The following is a 20,812-nucleotide window of genomic DNA, read 5'->3' on the forward strand; positions in this document are numbered from 1 at the left end:
TGGGTACCCATAGTACGGTAGAGTCCGAGATCAAAGTGGGATCCCTTTGTGTTAAGCTCCAAAAGGACACACTAATGCTCTGGATGAACTTTCGCCGTCGTGGTATAATACTCAGTGGAACACTACTTCCTGATGCTGCGCCGACACACAAGCTTGCATTTTCAGAAAAGGAGGATGTGAGCAAAGCATATGGCCGCGAGACTGTTGCCGTGGAGTGGAATCTGCTCCTGTTGCACGGATCGTGCGAGAAAAATGGACGGTAAGGCTGTCCAAGAGTAGCTTCTTTGTCAAGTATGTCCGACTGGCACGCCCGTCTACCGCTAGCGAACAACCCGCCTTTTCCCGAATTTTCTACAACGGGGGACGGTAATGGAGTTGAACAAGCGCTAGACGTCCTCTCCTCGGCCAGTCAGAACTCGTACACTCATGACTGTTGCGGGACGAAAGATGCTATGGGCGCCTGAAAGACGCATTAACCGAGAGTTCATAGGTTCCCCCCTTCTGAACTCTCAGATTCACAAGAGAACAGGAGCCGGGAATTTGTTACTGTCATTGCTGAAAGAGCCACAGTTCGCCATGTACTTCGATTTTGGCGGGCTTCGCAGACTGCCGGAAATTTCTTTCATGTCGAGCGATGGAAAGGTAGGAAAAAGCATGTATTCTTGCTCGAGATCGCTGTCCAGTCAGGAAAAAATACCCAAATGTGCTCTATCTCTCTTCAAATTCAGGGCAAACTTCACCCGAGGAGAAGGTCACTCTCCATGTCATCAGAAAAACTCACAGCGACTGCACATAACGCGCACCTTTCGACTATACCAGAAGCTCAGACTCACGAGGGCCACGCTCCCAGGTAAACCATCAATGCAATAATCTACAGGGGCGCTGTGCTTAAGCATACGCCACGTGATGGCAGCCCTGTCTTTCAGAATGAAGACTTCGTGGCAGCACTAAGAGTTCCCGCTTTGCGGACCGTAAACCATGAGTGATGAGAGCAGTGAGAGGTCTGGTAAAAGCGACGAGCCACCGCTCTTCTCGAGGGCTTCGTCCAAAGCGCTGCAGAGACAACAGAAAGCAGCATAGCGCACACACCTCAGTCCTGCGCCGCGGAAAGCCTTGTCGCAGCGGGACAGTCGACAATACACTAGAGAAACATATTTCTGAGAGAGCATAACAGTCTGAACGGGTGATCGACCAGGCCGACTTTCTCCGTGCATGTTCCCGGCGTATGACAGAATCTGTCACAAGATGAAGAAAAGAAGTTGTACGCCACCCGGGAAAAGCCTGTCGGAATGTTCAGGATAGGCTTAAGCGCGTTCGACTCTTCCACTGATCTGTTAAGCTAAAAGTGTCCCAGAAACCCCCGCTGTCTGCACGCTTTGCTAGCCGCAAAAGGAGCCTCAGCTTGTAGGTTTCTAGAGGAGGCTTTCTCGAAGTGGTGCATGCTACCGTGCTGAGAGAGAAGCGAAGGTCTCTGTATTTCTGGTTTGCTTCTCGGCATTCATACTCAGTACCACCAGCATAGAACCCGATGGCGGGTACAGGTCGTTCACTTCAACTTGTACGAGAACTAAAAATGCACAAGGGGCTACCATTCTAGCCGTTAAGGACAAGAACCTGAATTGGCACGGAACCAAAGTGAAGAACTTACGGTGCACCCGAGGAGGCTGAAGAGCCAGCGGCTCGCGCGCCACTCCATAGCTTTCTGATTTTTGTCTTTAGAGAGCCGTGGCTTCCCGCGTACGCCACCTCGGAAGGAGACAGTCCCACTTCGCGTCTGCGATACAGTAGAGAGGCGAACTCAAAGCAAAACGATGCGGTTTGCAGGGAGCCGAGGATTCACGATAACTATGGGGAAACGGGCTTCCGACTATTTCAAAGACTTTCACGTTCGGCTTGCTCTAAGCGGGTAACATGTGGACAAGTCTACGTATCCCGTGCATTGAAGCGATGGATTCACTTGAGAACAATGGAGCACATGGACGCAGCCCAGCTCAGACCATTTCGCGTCCACCGGCGCGCTGCCTCAAGATTCCGAAGCTAAAAAGCTTCGCATAAAGGAGAATTCCCCCAGCCTGCTGCGTACACGTCTCACATATTGTCATTGATAATTTTCTTACGACTCAATACCTATCTGGTGTTGCCTTTTTTTCGCGCCCTCGCGGGTTAGCCTGTGTGAATGAAACACTTTTTACTTTCTCTCAGATCGCGTCTTCTTTGTTTCGCTATTTTACAGCGCAGCCTGTGGTGCCGACTTCTGTTGGTTGTTGGATTTCTGTTTAAGCTAGAGCAATCTGGATGAAGTACAAAGATTGATATGCCGTAACACCAGAACGGCGACAGGCCTTTGTAAGACAGAGAAAGTTGTGACTCCTGCCCGACTGACTTGACGTTGCTGAGCCCGAATGCAGTAGGGCTAACATACTGAAGAGACACCTCGATCGGCTTCCTGTTTCTCCACCACGCTACCATCCTTCGCACGACCTCGTGATTTTCCTCTGCATGCCTCATTGCCCTGACCGCGGCCTGGACTGGACGACTCTCTGAGAACTTCTCCTTGGCTTCAGCCAGCGTCTCTGTGACCCAGCTCCCCACAGCACTTGAGCTCCATAATCCCCCTTGTAAGCCACCGGCGTACTCCGTCAACAGGAGTTGCTGCTGCTGCAAAACAGAACCTGCTACTTCCCGCAGGACATCGAGAAGCCTTTGGTGCTGCCGTCCTTCAACCGACGAACTTTGCACTCCGCTCCAGGGGACACGACGGGCAGAACCGGTCAAACACCGTAGGAGGGACGGGGAAAAGTTTTTATGGAAAAGCCGAAGTTCGGAGAGGAAAGAGATTCCTGCCTCCTTTAGTAGACCTTGGACAAGGCTGCGACAAAAGTAGGCACTCGCACAAACGGTGGTGAGGGCCACAGCAGGTCCGTTTCACAGAGCTAGCTACTCCCGCAGGTTCAAGACGGGTATACCACTCGGATAGCCAGCAAAATATGACGAAAGTTTCCATTCCTGTCAGAGTTAGAAAAGAAAGCAGTAGCCACAGGGGCTGTTCGAGAGAGTGCCATAGCCTCCACTGCGCCATCTTCCTTGCCCCCGGGGTTTTCAGTAAGATGCCCTTCACCAGGACTGAAGGACAAGGATACTCTACTTCTTATAGTTTCTGGCTGGAAGTATGTGTCTGCCCTTGTCTTGTGCATACTAAGATAGCAATGAGTGGAAAAGAAGACAGCACGTCTTTTTCATTCCTCTTCGTGCTGAAGCGTCACTAAGGAGAAAAGCATCTCCTAGCTAGAGGGTACGGTGTCAGATCAGATTGATTACCAATGTGACTGAAAACACGACTTTTTGGCGCAGCTACCGGAGGCGAGTGAGCTTACTCGAGAGGCCCCGAGCCAAGAGATGGCGACCACCGGGCAGCAATACGCCTCTTCAGGAGGTTAACGTCGCGATGAGAAACTCAGACCCAGGGAAAACCTGTTCTGACGTAATGACTTACCGTGAAAAACGGCGGTAACTTAGTACCCCTGAATGTGCTTGCTCCGGCTGTGCACCCCCTGCGTCCCTCTGGAACATAGGAGGCTGCTGGCGTTGAGCCATGACAAGCTTTTCTAGAGCAAGAACTTGTCCCCGCTGCAGTTCTCGGATACGTTCGCGAAACTGGCGAACAGCCTCCGCCCGCAGAGCATTGAGCTGCAGCGAATAGCGTGGAGCGAGGCCTGCGGGCACGCGCCCAAGGTCAGCAGATAAACACGGATATCCCAGCGGTGTCTGATTGGACCGCATACCGATGCAGCCCGTATCACGAGATTCGGACTAAACTATTAGGCTAGCATCCGATTTCTTACGAGAGACAGTCCACATTTCTCCATCCGAGGGCGCAGAAGCAAAAGGAGCCCCACTCGTAGAAAACAGCAACAAGTCTTGCAGTATAGAAAATTCGCAGCGGGCATAGCGACCGGTTGCAAGTTACATACTGCCTCGCGGCGGGAAGATACCCATGGAGTCAGAATCAATATTCAAGAAAAGACGATGGAGGCGTTGAGCTAGATTGTCCGAGGTTATGGTGACAGAAGTAACAGAGCCAAGTCAGCGGGAATGAGTCAGACACCGGACACAGAAAAACAAGAATCGCTCCACCCGCTCCACGTCGAGCCACGCTGGTGCAAGTATAGATGGCCTAGTTTGTAGCAGTGATGAAACCTGAGCCAGAGGGCCACTCAGGAGGCACCAAATGAACTTGTCTGGCTTCTCGGTTTTTCTGCTTGAAATGTTGATGCGGGCTGTTGCCTTCCAGCACTGTAACTCCTTGTGGCCATGTAGCGGCCCCTCCTGCTGTGCGGGCTTACTCCTCGCTAGCTCATTTTCAAGCTCTCCTCGAGTCTGAGCTGTCAGCTGACTGTCAGGCTCGGCTCCCCCCCAGAAGCGTTTCTTCGCCCCCTGCGCCGCCGCAGCGTCGAAGAAATGCAAAGCCGCGTGAAAGAGTTGCGAGGCTATCGACGGAAAGGTGGGAGAAAAACCAACGTGGAAAGCGGGAGGCTGCAACTGAAGTAGTAGTTCAAACCTAGAATGAGTCAAACACCAGACACGGAAAAACAAGAATCGTTCCATCAGCACCCGGTCGAGCTACTCTGGTATAAGTGCAGATGGCCTAGCAGAGATGGAAACCTGAGCCAAAGGTCGACTGGCACAGCTCACACCGATGCGAGCTTTGCTTCCCGGGGTCGGGGGTTCACTCAACGGTACACACAGGTGCACACATAGACGTCTCGAGATGGCCCGTAACCTTGCTATATACTTCTTTGGAAAGCATCCGTGGCTTTGTAGTCGTACACCCCGATGAAGAGAAAGTAGTAACGCAGTACATGGCAGTATGGAAGCTGCCGCTACCTGTTGACTATTGCTGCAGCCATACACATGTGCACAGCCGGGGATGGGTAGGCATCCGTCTTAGGCAAGCACTAAAAAAAAAGACGCTGCTGCGGCCCCCACCTTTGTTTAGTTGCTTCTTTAATCCGGTGGACGTCGAAAGCCCAAGAAATTCTTCTCCCTGATGCACCGCTCAGGTCGTCTTTCTTCAGCATCCTCACAACTCCCTCAACCGCTCTCCTGGAGACTTCTCCAGCTACAGCCGCTACATCCTGCACACTTCGTAGACCATCCTCGTGTCGACTCCTTCCCTCCTCTTCAGCCCCTTCTTCTTCTTCCCCTTCCCCTCCAGTCTCCTTTCTCCCGTACCGGCGTAGAAAAGAAGTCTTGAAGGTATGGCCTGTGGCAATGTCATTGAGCGCTCCATAACACGTCTCCGCCACCAACGGCAGGCTGCGTAGTAGTAGAAGTGATGGAAGGAGACAGCGATCCTTCGTCCCCTGATTTCCCTTTGCGCTCTCCGTGGATTGTATAGGCAGTTGCAGGTGCGTACTGGCAGATGACACATTCTTCTGCTCTTCCGCTTCGCATGACGGTTCGTGACTGGCCTTGTGAGGCTGCTTGTTGCCTGCCTTTGGTCTTCCTGGCATCGTACAAGCGTCGTTGCCCACCCAGGGGTTTACAGCGTTCAACTCGTCTCTCCGAAACCTACTGATGATACCTTGTATGACATGCCGAATCTGTTGGGAGAGGACCGAACGCGGGTCTGTTTTTTCTCCTTTCATCTCGTTCTCGTGAGCAGGGCTGCCTTCTGCTCCGAGAGGGGGGATCAGAACAACATAGACAGAATACAAGGAACTAAGGGCGAGCCACGTCTTCTCTTCTTGTGGCGCGTCTCCGTCTTCTGCCGCTTTGTTTTTCTCCGATACAGGAGTCGTTTCACCCGCTTTTGTCATTTGACGGTCGCCCATCCCATCTGATGAGCCAGGCGCCCCCTCAGGTGGAAGATCATCTCTTCGCGTGCTTGGCTCCCTTGTTTCACCACCAGACGGTGAGGTCTTCGTCTCTTCCTGACCTTGTTGGGTTGTCGTTGCTGGAGCGTGGGCTGGCTTCTCAACTTTTTCTGTAGCTTCGCCGCTACTGATATTTCTTGCTTGTCTATCAAAAGAAGCAGAAGCTTCGCCTTCCTTACTGCTAGTCTTCTGATTCCTCGCGCCTGTCCCCTGTGCCCCTCTGTGCCCCTCTTTGCTCATCTCCACATCGAACTGCACATCTCGCCAAACAGCATCCAAGACATTCCGGACTGCAAGAGCTGCAAGGCGGTGTTCGTCCCCCGCGCCCCCACTTACTTGTTCAGTAGGGGCCGACTTCATTCCAAGCCTCTTATTCCAGCGGTGGCTCCCCCGCCAACGGGGCTTGTCTTTCTCAGGAGCGTTTTCTTGAGTGCGGTCTGCCGCGACACCTGGAGCAGACGCGACTTGGAGCGCAACAGGCTCCGGTGTGTCAAGAGAGAGAACTACTAAATCGGAGACAGGAGGAGTAGTTGCTCCTGTGGAGCTCGCGGTCGCGCCTGAAGCATCACCGGCACCGGAAGATTTGAAATCGGTCACAAAGACAATAAGAGGCTTCTTCCTACAAGCAAGGTTGGCAGGTGATACATGTGGCGCACCGAACATCCCCGCTCTGAGCCTCTCAGGGGTAGCTGGAGGTGCCGCTGGCGTTGCTTGTCCGTCTATTCTAGGGATCGCGTTGCCGTGGCCTTCTGCTACTGCGCCTTGTTGAACTGATGCACGCGCCAAAGATCCCCCGGAGGACGCCGGTACAACGAGAGGAGGCATAGGCGTGCTCACAGCAGACATCGGTGCGCATGCGTTGGCCGCTAAGGTATCCTTCAATTGACAAAGATTTAGCTGCTGCTGCAGGGCTGTTGAGAAGAAAAGAAGCTGAGGAAGTTCTTGCTTGAGCAGTGACAACGGATAACCTAAGTGGGCATACGAGAGAGGAAGGACTAGGGCATCGCAGCAACATGCCGCAGCAGCTGTGCCTGCCAGTACAGAAGAAGAAGGAATGAAATTTGAGGAGGGAGTCGAACGACATCCCGGCAAGTGCGAAGACAGAGAAGAAGAGACTAGAGACTGGGAGTGGGCCGGCTCACCCGACGGCGAAACATCCAGAACAAACAACGGCGAGGACGGGGCTGACTGAACAGAAGAAGAAGAAGCAGAAGAAGAGGCTGAAAGAGATGACGGGGGACCATTCAGAAGTGAGAAGATGGACGGGGTTGGAGGCATAGTAGAGGAGGACGCAGGTTGGAGCGTATCGAGATGATGGAAGGAAGAAAGGCCCTCTCCTCGTGAGGGTAGAATCGTGACCACTACGCCGGGAGTACGATCGCATGATGAAAGAGAAGAGACGCTGTCATCCTCCTTCCTTTCTCTCTTTCTCTCGGAGTTACTGTGGTGGTGGTCGTCTATTGCCTCTTCTGATTCCCTTGTCACCAGAAGTCTCAAGTGCTTCAAAGGACAAGACGAGCTCAGCGGGGCAAGAGACGGGGCTACCATCTGCAAGGGTTGAAGTAGACCTGCCGTTGAAACAAAGCTATCTACTGTCCGGGCATTTCCTATGGAAGGCGCTCCACCCCTACCTGAAAGCACTACTGATACTACCCCGTCAATGGGAAGGGAAAGCAAGCAAAACCAAACAAGAACTTGAAAATACAAGAGGATTCGAGGAGAATCAGGAAAGACAGAAGACGCACATGTTTGCAGGGGAACACCGTGGCGGTGACCGGGAGAGACCGACGAAGGTTGAGAAGACTCATGAGGCAAAGAGGGATCAAGAGGGGAGATGGCATCTAAGGTAGTATGACAACTGTGGGACGAAGACGAAGAAGCTAGCTGGGGAAAGATTCTGTTCTTGGGAGTTGTATACATTGCTTGTCTCTGGTTCGAGGTCTTCATGCAGTTTCCTTCTCCTTCTTGCCTATACGATGTTGACAAGACTCTTGATGACTTGACAATGGGTCGAAGCCCAGAGCGGAAATCGGGTGAAACACCGGTCATCTTCTCTTTCCTGCTGTGAGGCTACCCAACGCTCCTTCGTGAAAGTTTTCTCGCGCACTTGAAGCATCCAGAGCGTGCGCAATATCAGGACGTTACTGGACTGGGGGATGCCCGTGACTACGGACACACACGGAGACCTCTGATAAAACAGAGACGTATCATGCTCTCCTCAAATGCCCTTTTCTTCCGCGATCAGACATCATGGGACTATCTTTGGAGGAGAGATGCATGAAAAGTCCACGACTTGCGAACGGTAGAATGCACATAGGGACTCCCTCGCGAGTTGGCCGAGTGCAGACACGCAAGTGGTGATTGTGTTGAACTGTGGGAGTCCCCAGGCCAGAGTGACGAAAGATGAGAGGAGCAAGGAAGAAGGCTCTCCATCAATCACTCCAGTACCCTTCTAGAAGGCCAGGCACGCAGGGGATATACTAGGAGAAAATACAAGACCCATCCCACATGGAGAAGGGAGTACACAGGAAACAGCAGGAAAGAGAGGGCGAGACAGCGAACGGGGCAGTTGACAAAAGAGTAGACTGACGGATGACTGGAAGGGTTGTTGCCCCTGGAGCGAAGAATGCTGCAGATGCCTTGAAAGTATGCGCGTCGTTCGAGAGGAGAGAAGAAGATTCGGATTACTGTAGCTAGCTCGAGGATAGCAAAGACACCACAAACTGAGACTCACAAGACTGGAGAGTTACATCGTCAAACCTGCGTGTGCGCGTGGTTACGTTGGAGCGACAGCGAGAAGAAAGGCGGGACCCGAGGAGGGGTCGGAGAGAGATGTGTGGAAGGAGGAAAGCTGAAGGGAGGAGCTGAGGCGGTGCAGGAAGCAACACCGCCGCTGCGAAATTTGGATTAACCATTGATAAGTAACGGGATATGGAAGCGCCACAACATTCCCATCTTAAGGACCATGGACAGCCCCAACGGGAGATTTGCGCCGTCTTCACCAGCCCGATCCAGGAGAGAATCATACGGCTATCAAGGTCGAGACAAAACAGATTTCAAAGGTTTCAAGACCGGAAAGAGGCGCACCCGAAAATAGCTGACAAGACAGGAACCGAGACAGGCGTACGGACACCCCAGCGGAGGAACATCGGAGTAGGTGCTCGATCGTGGCCTTGTGCTGTCTCCACATCTCTTTCTTCCCAAGCACGCTTTCCTGCTTCGCTATCATACTGCATCTTCCTACTCATCTTTCATCGTCATGGTCCCCCAGAACGGCCCTGGAGCTTGGTGTGCTGCTAGGTGTCGTCGCCGAACGGGTATTTACCCTCCGTGCCAGATGCTCGTAAAGTTGGCCTAGGAGAAAGGCAGCCAGGCAGCTGGGACGAGAAGCAGGCCGCAGGGGGGGAGACAGCATCATTAGCGAGTTGTCCTGCAGTGCATTATTCGACAGTGTTCTACGGAGAAAAGTGTAGAGGGCGGTGACTCCGCTCCTGTTCTGCTGTTTATTTTCCGAGCACATCAGTTGCTGTATGTGTAACACTAAGCACTCTTTTCTTCTCCCTCATACTCCCGTCCCAGGCCCCGAGTGGCCCTCGAGTGCGGCAAGAGAAGCAACACTACGGGCGTGTGCCCTAAGCCCCAGAAGATTCTTTCCTCCAAGAGGAAAAGCCGTTGTCACGCTAGACTCTTTTCAGCCGGCAACCCGAGTTTCAGTTACCTTGCTACTGTGTTACCCACCCCCGGCAATACAGCGACAGACTCTGCCATGGGAGAATTTTAATTGGTTTTTTCAGATAAGGCCTTTTTCTCCTCGTTGTCTTCCTCAGACCACTTCTTTCTCCGTGAACTGAGTCTGCGACCTCAAGCCTAAGACCTGAGCCGCCTACCATGGAAGTACCTCTTTCGGGCAGTCCCCCTTTTCCCGAACACGAGGGAGGGTTCTCTCCCTGCATAGAGACTTCTTGGTCTTCCTGTGTACTCGCCAAACGGTTCTTTGTCTAAACCATCTTTCCTCTCTACTATTGACTTTGAGCAGACATGGACGTCGCTGATAGGTGTTGTTTCCTACTCCTGTCACGAGTTTAATGCGTCGTTGAAATCACATTGTACCCCCCTTGCAACGCACCCCACTTCGACGACAGCGGAGGGCACATCATGGGACTGTCTCGACTTCTCCTTTGTGGCGATGTCCGCGGGGCATTCCCTCTACTTGCTCGTTTCGCCAAACAAATCCAACAGAAACAAGGTCCTTTTGATGCTCTCGTATGCTGTGGGAGTTTCTTCGGGCCCCTCTCCCATAGAATCGATCTCCAAAGCCCAGTGAAGACCGAACAAGACAGCGGCGCTTCTTCTCCCAAACCCGTTGACGATCATGCTTTCAAAGATAATCGGAATGGCGTGAAGCATGCTGAGGATGGCAACGAGAAGACACATCTCTCAGACGGAGAAATCAGCGATGAGGTTTTCGTACGTGATGTCATAAGAAAAGCACATTCTGAAAAGCTTGAGGAGCTCTGTTCTCTCTCCGAATCTTTCCCTTTCCCTGTTTTCTTGGTTGACAGAGAGATTTCAAGTCTCCTTACAGATTCTGTATCCACACGTTCCACAGGCTCTGTAGGCACCTCAACGTCAAGAATTGGAGAGTCGCAGTGTTCTAATGGCGCTAACTCCCCCCTTGTCAAACAAGAAGAGAATACTCACGTAGATACGTGCCCCCCTTCTACGCCTACTCTGGGCTCGGCCAGTGGTCTTCAAGAGCTCCCTGGGAATCCCAGTTCCAAAACCGCAGAGATACGCACAGGAGGCCCGAACGAAAATCTACTAGGTGTATGTTCATCTCCTATTCCTATCTGTACAAATGTTTTCTGGCTAGGTAACGCGGGGCTCGCGAAGATTGCCGGTCTCAGGATTGCGTTCTTTGGTATGTCCGAAGAAGCTCCGTGGAAGGATGATCGCTCGGCTAAGGGAGGCGGAGAACCTCCTCGGAACGGAGAGCCCCAGGGAGCAACCGAAGTGACGAGTGCCTCTGAGCCACAGGAAAAGAAAGAGAGAAAGGAAGTAGAGAATGATGACAGGCAAGTCTCTTGTGGTGAGGGGGGGGTAGATAGCAATGACATAGAAAACGAAGAAGGAGGAAGCTCAGGCAAACGTCGTCGAGTGATCAGGATCTCGGGAGAACAGGGAGCTGAGACCACTTATAGTTGTTGTCAGAACTCTTGCGACTCGTTAAGGACGCGGGAGTCTCCTGATGGTTTAGTCAACAAAGGAAACCTCGCGAAGACGGCCTTAGCGAAGCTTGTTTCTCAGGCAAATGAACGGGAGTGGCGAGGGAGAATAGACGTCTTCATCTCTTGTCTCTGGCCCCTCGGAGTAACAACGAAGGAGACAGATAAGAATGGTCCACTTCAGCAAGGAGAGGCGTTTGAAATGTTGGAGGATTTCAAAGCTCTCGTCGAAAAGGTTGATGTGTGTCCTGATGACCTGCGTGCCAAGAGGTGAGGAAGAGTACCGTTGTCTGAAATATTCTTCTTTCTGCCTTCTTCCTTCCGGTCCTTTGGTCAAGCGAGTACACTGTGCTTCTCGCCTTGTGGTGTTGCCTTCAATGAGATATATCTCTACACGTAGTTAACATTCTCTGAGTTCCGTAGAACAAAGGGGTCAGTTAGCGACCTTGCCGGTGACCTGTCCATCACGGATTTGTATCCTCGGTCGCTGTCTCGATATTGTCCTGCTGTTCCTTGCCTCAAAATAGAGGCCAACATATCTACGTGTATAAATAGATAAATAGATAGGTAGATAGATAGATAGATATGCCCGAGGTGTTCTGTAGATAGATAGATAGATAGGTATGCCTAAGTTGTTCTGGCGACCGGGTTATACAAGGGTAATGTTGCTGTTTCGTGTATATATATACATATACATGTGTATTATCTTACACCCGTGACTGAGAGAGTATCTCGATGACTGTGCATCTTATTGGCCCCTCTCTCGGGCAACTGTATACCGACCCTGGAAATCTTCTCCGTTATCTCGTAGTAGTGGTTCGCTTTTTCTTTGTCCCTGTCATTTCTCCAGCAGCAGGACAGTTGCTCGTGTAGCTGCTTTTCTCGAGCCTCGGTATATGATCGCCGCCTCGCTCGGTCTCTTCTATCAGCGACCGCCTTTCCGCGGTATGAGATTCGGTAAGAAAAATACACCGACAGAGCTGGCTTGTCCTGAGGTCAGCCCGATCGTTGTCGAAGCTACGTTTTGTTGCGCTTGCGCTGGTGGCCAACTGCCACGTATGCGTCCAGTGGTTCACTGAATCCATGCATTCACGCAGTTCACGTATTTCCTGTGATATGGTGATAGATGGTTTCTGTTGCCTATGCTGCGGCGTCTCTTCCTCACCCACTTCGTACGCCTCTTGAAACCATGAGCGCCTGCACCTTGTCGTCTCGACGGCGCTGAAAGAGAAGCCGGACTGCCATTGACAGCACAAGCAATTCAGATCTCCCAGTGATCACCTCACACTGTAAGCACCAAACACACTTAGGAATAGTCTTCCACAGCAAGTGATGGTGATCGGATTCGATAGGGCATCGCGGTTTGTCGTACCCTCGCCTCGCCCCCGTTCTCGTGATTCCTGGGCAGAGAAATGTGCTTCGACTCACGCACTTGTATGTAAGCATGCTTTGTCGCAGTGAATCTTGTGAAAACAGGAGCGTCTGAGTCTTCCGGCGAGGCTGGTAAGCGAGAGTGAACGGGCTGAGCTTTCTTCTTCTTGCGTTCAGGATACGTGAGCAAGTACATTAGCTTGGGCGTCCTGGGCGAGAAGCGTCCCGAGGCGAAGCCCATCCACGCTCTTCAACTGACTCCGCTGGATGATCTCCGTGCCTCTCTCTCTCCTTTGTTGGCCCAGAGTGACGGTCACGTTTTCCCTTCAGATTCGTCTGCTACGTCTCCAGAAGAAGCTGCAACTGCGCTGTTTGCGCTCCCAGCAAACGCCACGTCAAATCCTTTCTCTGCCTTACTACCTCCCGCACTAAAACATCATAAATCCTGCGACAACAAGGGGATACCCTCGCGTGACTTGAATCTGATGGAAGTCTCCGCGTCTGAGGAGATGACGAGGTTTGTACACTTCTTAATGAAAGATGCTGGGTGTGTACAGGAACCTCCGGCTGGCCCTCCACCCCCTCCTCCTCCCCCTCCTCCTCCTCCAGCGGAAGGTGAACGGCCCTACGGGCCTCGGAGAGAACCTCATCGGCATCAGCGGCCATGCTGTGTTGTCTGTGTTTGCAACTTGCCGTACACTGTTGAGGAGCACTCTCTTCAAAGAGTTATGAACGGCTTCGGGGAGGTTAAATTCGTGTATGCTCCCCGAGATCCGGAGGACCAGAGTCGAGGCACGGGCAAAGCGTAAGTCGTCGCGAGGGCTTTCCGCAGTGTCTAGACAGTAAGCGCCGTTCGTTTCGCTTGTCTATCCAGTTCGCTTTCACAATCTCTGTCTTCAGTTGCTAGCCTCATCTTGTCTGCCTCCTGCGTTTGTGTCTCCTTTCTTGCAGCTTTGTCGTCTACTTCACTCCAGAGGGTGCTGCCAAAGCCGTGGAAGCGTCAGGACAGCTGGAGGCGGGTAATCGGACTTTGACTGTTGCGTTTTGGCGAGAGAAAATTCCCTTTGCCCATAAGCAGCAGAAGGAAGACGGCACACCAGCAAGCTCCAAGCTGGGATCTTCTATTGTAGTGAGGCCGCATGCAGAATGCTGGTTTTGCCTTGCAAACCCCAAGGTGGAAAAGCATCTTGTGGCGACTGTGGGAGACACCTGCTATATTACAGCGCCCAAGGGTGGACTACACCCGCTGCATGCCCTGATCATTCCGATCACGCACTTTCCCTCTGTTGCTTTTGCATCCGAAGAAGTGCGGAAGGAGATTGGGCAGCACGTTGCAGCTTTCAGAACGGCCCTTCGTACCAAGGTATGGAAAGTCCTTAGAGTTTTATCTGTTTGTCTTACACAGAAACTGACTGCATATAACTGGACCAAGTGACACCTAAGTCGTGAGTTTTCATCGTTGATATTCGCCTGAATATACTGGAGGATCAGTCAGGACAAATCGCTTTCCCAACCTCAAAAGCGTCACTGTAAAAGACGCCCCTCCTTAACAACGGGGTAGCGTCCGTCCCGATCTCTACTGAAAAGGCGACCACTGAGTGGTGGTCTTCGGTCGCACTCGTGCGTTCATCCTTGTCGTCATCTGTGCTCCTTGTGAAGCGGGGTCCTGCAACGTCTCATTGAACGACCTGCTGATCGGAGAACTGAGTCCGCTTCACTGGTTCATGGAGTTATTCTGACTGTAAACTGATAGGGCGTACTCCGTGTGAATCGTTGTTCCGGTCGACAAACACTGTATCTCCAGTACGGGTCTTGCCATACACTTCCAAGCGAGCAAGAACTGGCATGAAGAACTTGGGAGCCGCGCAGCGCTATGTTACATGGATGAGAAAACAGGAGGACTGCGTAGCTTCGTCCCCTGCGGCACCTCAACTGTTTACAGACCATCTGCGTTCGTAGATAGTTCTGAGTATGAGTTCCCAGTCTCGGACACCAAAGCAGGAAGGTGGCAGCCTTCTGATGAAATCGATGCGTTCCGATGTTTTCTGAAAGCTTCAGGCACTCAAATGAAAAGGTTTTGTCTCCGCAGGTGTGAGTAGGTAATCGTCTTTGAAGCCGAGTGGTAGTGTTGTGCCTTGTGTCTCGCACAATAATGGGCTCACGCAGGCAAATCTGGACTGCATAGTCTACGAGCGCTACGTCCCTATGCGCGCCACGAAGGCCATGCATACTCAGGTCCAGTGCGTCCCGTGCACCAGCGCTGAGGGGCTCCGGGCTGCCGAATTTTTCAAGGTAAGTTTCGGGACCAGACGTTTCCGCGGGTAACCTTTGATTTTTCTTACGCACCCACTACGTACAACGCCAGGTAACATCTACGCGCCCACCAAGGTGGTGGAACCGGCCTCTGTGTCGAAAAGAGATTCCTTGCCAATGCCATGGTCCGCAGTACATCGGCAGTCCCGATGACACGGGGTTCTGCTGACCCGTGTCTCGTAGAGTTTTTCTTTCCGGTCAGTACTGGCTGACCCCTGGCTTAGTCTGGTCGCTGGGGGCCGGACAAGTGTCCCATCATGTCTGTTCAGAAAAGAGTTTCTTGTTCTTGTGTTGGTGCTTGTAACTCCAGAAGAAAGCACAGAAAGCGGGGTTGCGCTTAGACACGCTTCCGTCAGAGCGTGGTGATCTGCCCTTTTCCGGCCTTGCAGCGCGGACACCAGGAACAGAGACAGCCTATTTCTACCTCGAATTGCCGGGGTTGTGCACTGCTAGCGGCCAACTGGTGGAACGATTCCTCTATGTACAGTCAAGTCCAAAGCATTCGGGGGCCCCAGCAGACGGCTGCAGACAAAGGGGTGGGGTACCAGGCGAACGGCTGTCAATGAATTTTGGTCGTGAGGTCCTCGCAGAGCTTATGGAGCGTCCAGAGCTGGCGGACTGGCAGAAATGTATTGTCGATGACGAAGAAGAACGGGTAAGAGCTGCTCAGATACGGAACCTGCTTTCTGACTAGTGACTCGGCTTCGACTGGCACGCAGCATTAGTCAGTGTTTTCACGGCTTGAAAAGAGGAAAGGACAGCAGTTTAGTATTTCCACGTGGCTCGAGTATTTTCCCCGTTTGCAATGGGGGGCAGCACAAATCGCAATTGGAAATGCTGCAGCCAAGTGTGCGCGAGAGTTCGATCGGCGATCAGGGGAGTCGGTCGCTGCGCCCCCGAGTTCGGTGCTCGATGCGGAGATGTGTTTTTGACAGGGATCACTCTCTTTGATGCTTTTCACCGTCTGAGTCTGCACCCTTGAGGTGAACGACCTGCGCTTGAGTGACACTTGATTGTGCGTCATAAGCTGTGTCTACATGACATAATGCAGCGAACCCGTGGTACCATGTGCCTTTCTCATGGCACATAGATAGCAACGAAGATATCTGACCCTGGCAGGGCGCTGTAATTTTAGTCGGGGTCTGCGGCCGTCTGCGCAGCCGTCGGTGCCATTGTGTACCGGTCCGGCTGAGTCAGCATGCCCAATTGATGCCGTGAAACGCTCCTCGGCGTGACTTTCGCGGCAGGGGGAATTGTAACGCTCACAAAGTGTGTAGGCCACTACCATGGTCGGCTGGTGCCCGTGATGCCGCATTCCCCACAACTGGAGGCGCGAGCAAAAGTTCCGTCGCCGGGACTTGAACCCGGGTCGCGCGGGTGAGAGCCGCGTATCCTAACCACCTAGACTACGACGGATGGCAATGTGTTTGACGAAGACCCTGGCATCAAATTGGATGCTCCGTCAGAGCCCGGGTCGTCGAAACAAAGAAAGTGCAACGTGAGTCGCGCCCGCGTCACTTTGGCAACTACGCGAAATTCCACTCGGGACGCACGTAACTGAGGCTTCCAAAGCTAGTTAGGCCCTTCACTCGGGTTACCGGTGACTACCGCTCAAAAGAACCAGCTTCCGGCGTAGTGTTTAGCGGCCGCTCAGGAGTTCTCGCAGGCTTGTGGTTCAATCGGGTGGCCTGCATGGGAGTGACCCCCCGATACGTTCTCAGGTTTCTATCAGCTGCTGGCTCTCGTTGAGTTGAGTCTCTCTGGGGGGAGTGTCTTTACGCGGATGCACCTTTCAGAAAAAGCAAACTGGCCGGGCCCGTGAGAGAACACTCGCGCCAGTGTGACAAGTCGGAGATAACCATATCTGAAACTAGCATTGTTGTGACTCTTCTTGACCCGGTTATGCTGTCCTCCTCCTGCCTCGCATTTCAATGGCAGTTTGGCACACTGACGGTTCAAGCAAAAGACACCGAACAACTCCAATTCCTTCTAGGGCCCTCCCAACTACACCCTACTCGTAGACGAAATGAAGGAGCATTTGGCGGTGCGTCCAGTCCTGCCCGATTCTTTGGAGCAGCTGCAGCCCCCGACGCCTTTTGCAAGCCGACGTGGAGTCGACGTCGCCGCTACCCGAGCGGACAGAGAGAGCTGCCTAAGGCTTCATTACCTGCTGCCCAATACTTTGCAAGTAGACTTCCTGTTAGGGTACACTCTGCATCGACGCTGCCAGTGGCTTCTTTCTTCTACATGTCGTAGCCAGGGAACAGACTGGGGACACCAAGACACTCTGTCTCGCTGTGAGGCAGCATTGGGCTCCCAGAGCTGTCGCCGAAGTTCAGTCCGGTCAGGATTCCGTCTACGAAACCGGAGCCCGCCACTGCAGGTAGCTGCGCACCATCCTGATTAAGTGGGCCAGCGCTGGTATGTTTTTCTGCGGAGTCAGAGGTTGTCAGCGTGGACGGGAGCCACGCGCTGGATCCAGTGGGGGCGCTCATAGCTGTGCCCGGCCCCATGGCATCTGGGGGGGGGAGGGCGCCTGGTGCGGGGCCCGAGCCCTGGAGACCCCAACTTTCGCTGTTGTTGGATACTGCATTAGCTGCTGCTTCAAAGAAGGGCAACCCCGAAGCATAGGCGCAACCAGAAACTCTATGAGACGGTAACGCACCGGGGTTACCCACTGGTTCGAAAGATGGCAGGCGCGTGGGGCCTTGTGACATCGCTGGATAAGCCGTAGCGTTCGAAGGCAAATTTCCGGTATTAATCGGACTTGCCCAGCAAGTGGGAAGGCGAAGCCGGGCAGCAGCCTGTGACTCAATCTGCTTGGCGTGAACGCCGTAGTCGTCTTTCACTTTCAGCAGAGTATGCCAGAGGCCGTTTCGTTCAGTCATCACTTGATTGGTCCGGTCCAACAGCACTCGCATACTTGACTTCAACTTCTCTTCCTTTTTCTTTGCCGAAGTGAGCTTCGCGGCGATTGCTTTTTTGGCGTGTGCAAGTTCAGCTGCAACTGCCCGCGACTGACGCTGTGCCTCCTCCTTCGCACGGTCTGCGTCTTTTGCATCGGCTTCGACAGCCTGCAGGAAGCAGACAAGCCTTACATCGACGCCTTTACTCCGCCGGAATTTCGGCGCACCACTAATTTGCTGTGCTCGAGGGAAGGGATACAGGCCAATACGGATCCACACTTTTGCGAACTCTTCCACCGGCAGAGTATTGCTGTCCTATGCTATACACTTTTTCGCCAAACCGACAGGTCACAGGCGCTTAAGCTTGTGAGAGGGTGTAATCTCATCCAGCTGAGGCATATATATAGTCCAGAGCAATGCTGAAGGCAAGGTACCCAGCTATGGACCTAAATAGTGAGTAGCCTCAGTCATTTTAGGCAAGGATGTAACCCACCCAGCTATGGACCTAAATAGCGAGTAGCCTCAATCATTTCAGGCAAGGATGTAGCCCAGAGCAATTCTGAAGCCAAGCTAACCAGGTACCAGTCTAACTGAACGGCTGCCTGCACGCAGAGGTGCCTTTTCGTATCGATCGGCCCTAGGTTTGGCCGAGACGTCCGACTGTGCAGGCGGCGCCCTCTCGGGCAAGTCAAACGAAAAGGAAAGTTATTCTCACCTCGATCTGCTGCCTCATCTGATCTCGCTTTTCCTGTTCTGTGAACAGTTGTCGACGGAGCTCCGCCACTGCCGCTTCAGCTTGCTCTTTTGCTCTGTTCAGCCCTTCCATCTCAACTAGGAGGCCGCGGTGCGTCTCCTCAAGGGAACTAAAATCACCACGGAGCCGCTCGTACTCGTTCAAACGGCGTTCGCAGTCAGATTGGACACCTTCAGCCTGCCGTCGCGGAGGTCAAAACGGAAAACGTTTCTCGTTCCATAGGTGCTTGCGGAAGTGTCAACACTGTCGGCGTGCTCGAACGTGTATTTGAGAGGTTTGGGTTCACGCAACAGCAACTTCGTCTTATTGTCGCCAGTTCTTAACGGTCTTCACACGCACTAAGAAAGGGATGAACAGCTAGGCGACAGCCTTCAACCGCGTCAATACTACCTGTTCCCGCGTGTTACAAACCTCGCCCTTCTTGGTTTCCGGGCGCTACGATAGGAGGGTTGCGGGTCGAGTACTACGTGGCACACAACGACTACCGTTCGGCCTCGTAATAGGATACCGCAGCCACGGGACCCCCACTTCCGCCTAGGACCCCTGAGCGTTTCCTAATCAGCCAGTAGACAGTTCGGCAATAAGTTGTGGCGTCCGAGTGATGGGCCCAAGGGAACTGTCGCTGCGTAGTGAGCCCCTCCTTTCTCCCAGAGTAAGGCAGACCTGCTTCGCCAGTTGTTCGCATTTGGCCATGCTCTTCGCGTGCTGGAGTGCCAGGTTTTGGCATTGTTCTTGGAGACTTTCCACCTCGGTGGCATTCCGCTGCTCCTCTTGCTTGAGTTGCAGAGTAGCTCGGGCCGCCTCCTCGGTCGCTCTTCGCTTTTCTGCCTCTAGCGTCTTAATCTGTCAAGAAAGCAGACCACAGACCGGTGTGGCATCTCCGCTCCAGCGCCGGCGTGCACCCTGCTTCGGGGAAATAGCTGCCGCGCAGTGCGTAGTTACCCGTAAGGTCGATCAACGTAAGAAAACAGATCCTGTAATGCCGGGAAATTGCATCTCCACAGCAGCGCAGTTCTCGGCTCCAGTAAGCGGCCGGCCGCTGTGTACTTCCTCTTGGGCCGTAGTTCGGCTCATGTCACGTCAGGGCTAAAAAAGCCTCCAGAGAGAAACAATCCCGCTCTCGCAAGTGTGCCAAGGCGGACGATACTGAATTAGTCATACAGCTCGGCTGGCTGGCGCTCATATGGTATTAACATACAGTATATATAAAGAATACTGAAGCAGTTCCTTCTTAGCATAGTTAGGTGCGCGCCTTGTGACCCGGTTGAAGTGCATCTTGCGCAGACGACTAACCTTGTCTTCAGTCTCTCGTGTCAACCGCCCCAGGTTTTCTTCGTAGTGCTTGCGCTGATGTTGAAGCTCCGCTTCCGTCGTTCTGTTTGTTCGAACCACGACCCAAAACAACCAAATGTCCGCAGCACCCAGAGTCTGTCTCGGACCTATCTATACCCACACGGCTGCGAAACAGGAATCCCCAAGGACACATTTGGGAGGCCACGGCCTCACCTAACTTCGGACGACGAACTCAGCACTTGAAGCTCCTCCTAGCGGGCGAAGAGTGCCACTTTCGGACTCGCGACGATAAAAGGGATCGCAGGGTTTTAAAACAGAGTGCGTGTAGGTCACTAAGTGTGCGCGCGTCCTTACTGCAGTTGTTTAAGTTGTCGGTCCAACGCTTCCCGCAGGTCATCCAGTTTTAATTTATATTCCCGTGCTGCCTGTTCCAGCTGTTGCGACAATGCCTCCGTCTCCTCCTTGGCTTGTCTCTGGGCCTCGCGTGCCTCGGTTTCGGCTGCGCGCACCTGCTGACGAAGATCTCTGATTTCAGCTTCTCTCTGCCCTAAGTTAGTTTCCTGCGTGGTCTCGAACGCTGCGATTCTGCGGGAACATGTCAGATGCGGGCGGTCTCCACTCCACTGCTCATGGTCCAGATATGAACAGGTGCGACCGCAAGAAACCCTGATAGAACCGGGTGACCTGTCCCCGCCGTGCCACTGCTCTCTCAGAAGCTACGAGTCACCAGAAAGAAACCACCGGTCACCTTTTACGAGACGGCAAGTGTCAGATTGCCGGTGTCATTCTCCGAGAAAACCGGGGTCACCCGTAGCCGCTTCTAGTAACAGGCAAAGGATGCAGTTACAGAATCGGCAGCAGACAACTCTTGGACACGGCGGGATCCTTTCCACCGCCGCGCTCGGGACAGCGCGTGGTAGTCTGTCTCGACAACGGGACCTGAGCATATGCGACTTTTAGAGGCACGGGCATCCGCCATACTCCTTTTTCAGCTTTGCGACCTCGCGTACAAGGCGCTCGTTCTCGGACTGGCAGTCCATCATCAGAGCCTGGTGCCGGTTGGCCTCTTCTGCA

The 20,812-nt window shown here is 53.1% G+C and overlaps 3 protein-coding genes across 3 annotated transcripts; 1 reads left to right on the plus strand and 2 right to left on the minus strand.

Moving 5' to 3' along the window:
• Positions 1-241: 241 nt before the first annotated feature.
• CSUI_002508 (uncharacterized protein) lies at positions 242-9,103 on the minus strand. Its single transcript, XM_068062708.1, has 6 exons — positions 4,987-9,103; positions 4,344-4,558; positions 3,494-3,713; positions 2,384-2,869; positions 1,649-1,774; positions 242-1,053 (listed from the first exon to the last, which is right to left on the minus strand). The coding sequence occupies exons 1-6, from the start codon at positions 7,923-7,925 to the stop codon at positions 948-950; spliced, it is 4,092 nt and encodes a 1,363-aa protein (XP_067925315.1). The 5' UTR covers positions 7,926-9,103; the 3' UTR covers positions 242-947.
• Positions 9,104-9,334: 231 nt separating this feature from the next.
• On the plus strand, positions 9,335-16,795 carry CSUI_002509 (rna recognition motif-containing protein). Its single transcript, XM_068062709.1, has 7 exons — positions 9,335-11,371; positions 11,952-12,058; positions 12,650-13,277; positions 13,424-13,835; positions 14,639-14,764; positions 15,096-16,283; positions 16,724-16,795. Exons 1-6 carry the CDS (start codon positions 10,032-10,034, stop codon positions 15,477-15,479), a joined length of 2,997 nt encoding a protein of 998 aa, XP_067925316.1. The 5' UTR covers positions 9,335-10,031; the 3' UTR covers positions 15,480-16,283; positions 16,724-16,795.
• Positions 16,796-17,028: 233 nt separating this feature from the next.
• On the minus strand, positions 17,029-20,315 carry CSUI_002510 (uncharacterized protein; the record flags this gene model as incomplete). The annotated part of the gene is made up of 5 exons (XM_068062710.1): positions 17,029-17,859; positions 18,407-18,622; positions 19,109-19,288; positions 19,739-19,820; positions 20,093-20,315. Coding segments are annotated over 5 exons (1,530 nt in total), but the record flags the coding sequence as incomplete, so codon positions are not given.
• Positions 20,316-20,812: the final 497 nt, after the last annotated feature.

The sequence above is a fragment of the Cystoisospora suis genome (genome assembly GCF_002600585.1).
Source record: "Cystoisospora suis strain Wien I chromosome Unknown contig_1048, whole genome shotgun sequence".
Lineage (NCBI taxonomy): Eukaryota > Apicomplexa > Conoidasida > Eucoccidiorida > Sarcocystidae > Cystoisospora > Cystoisospora suis.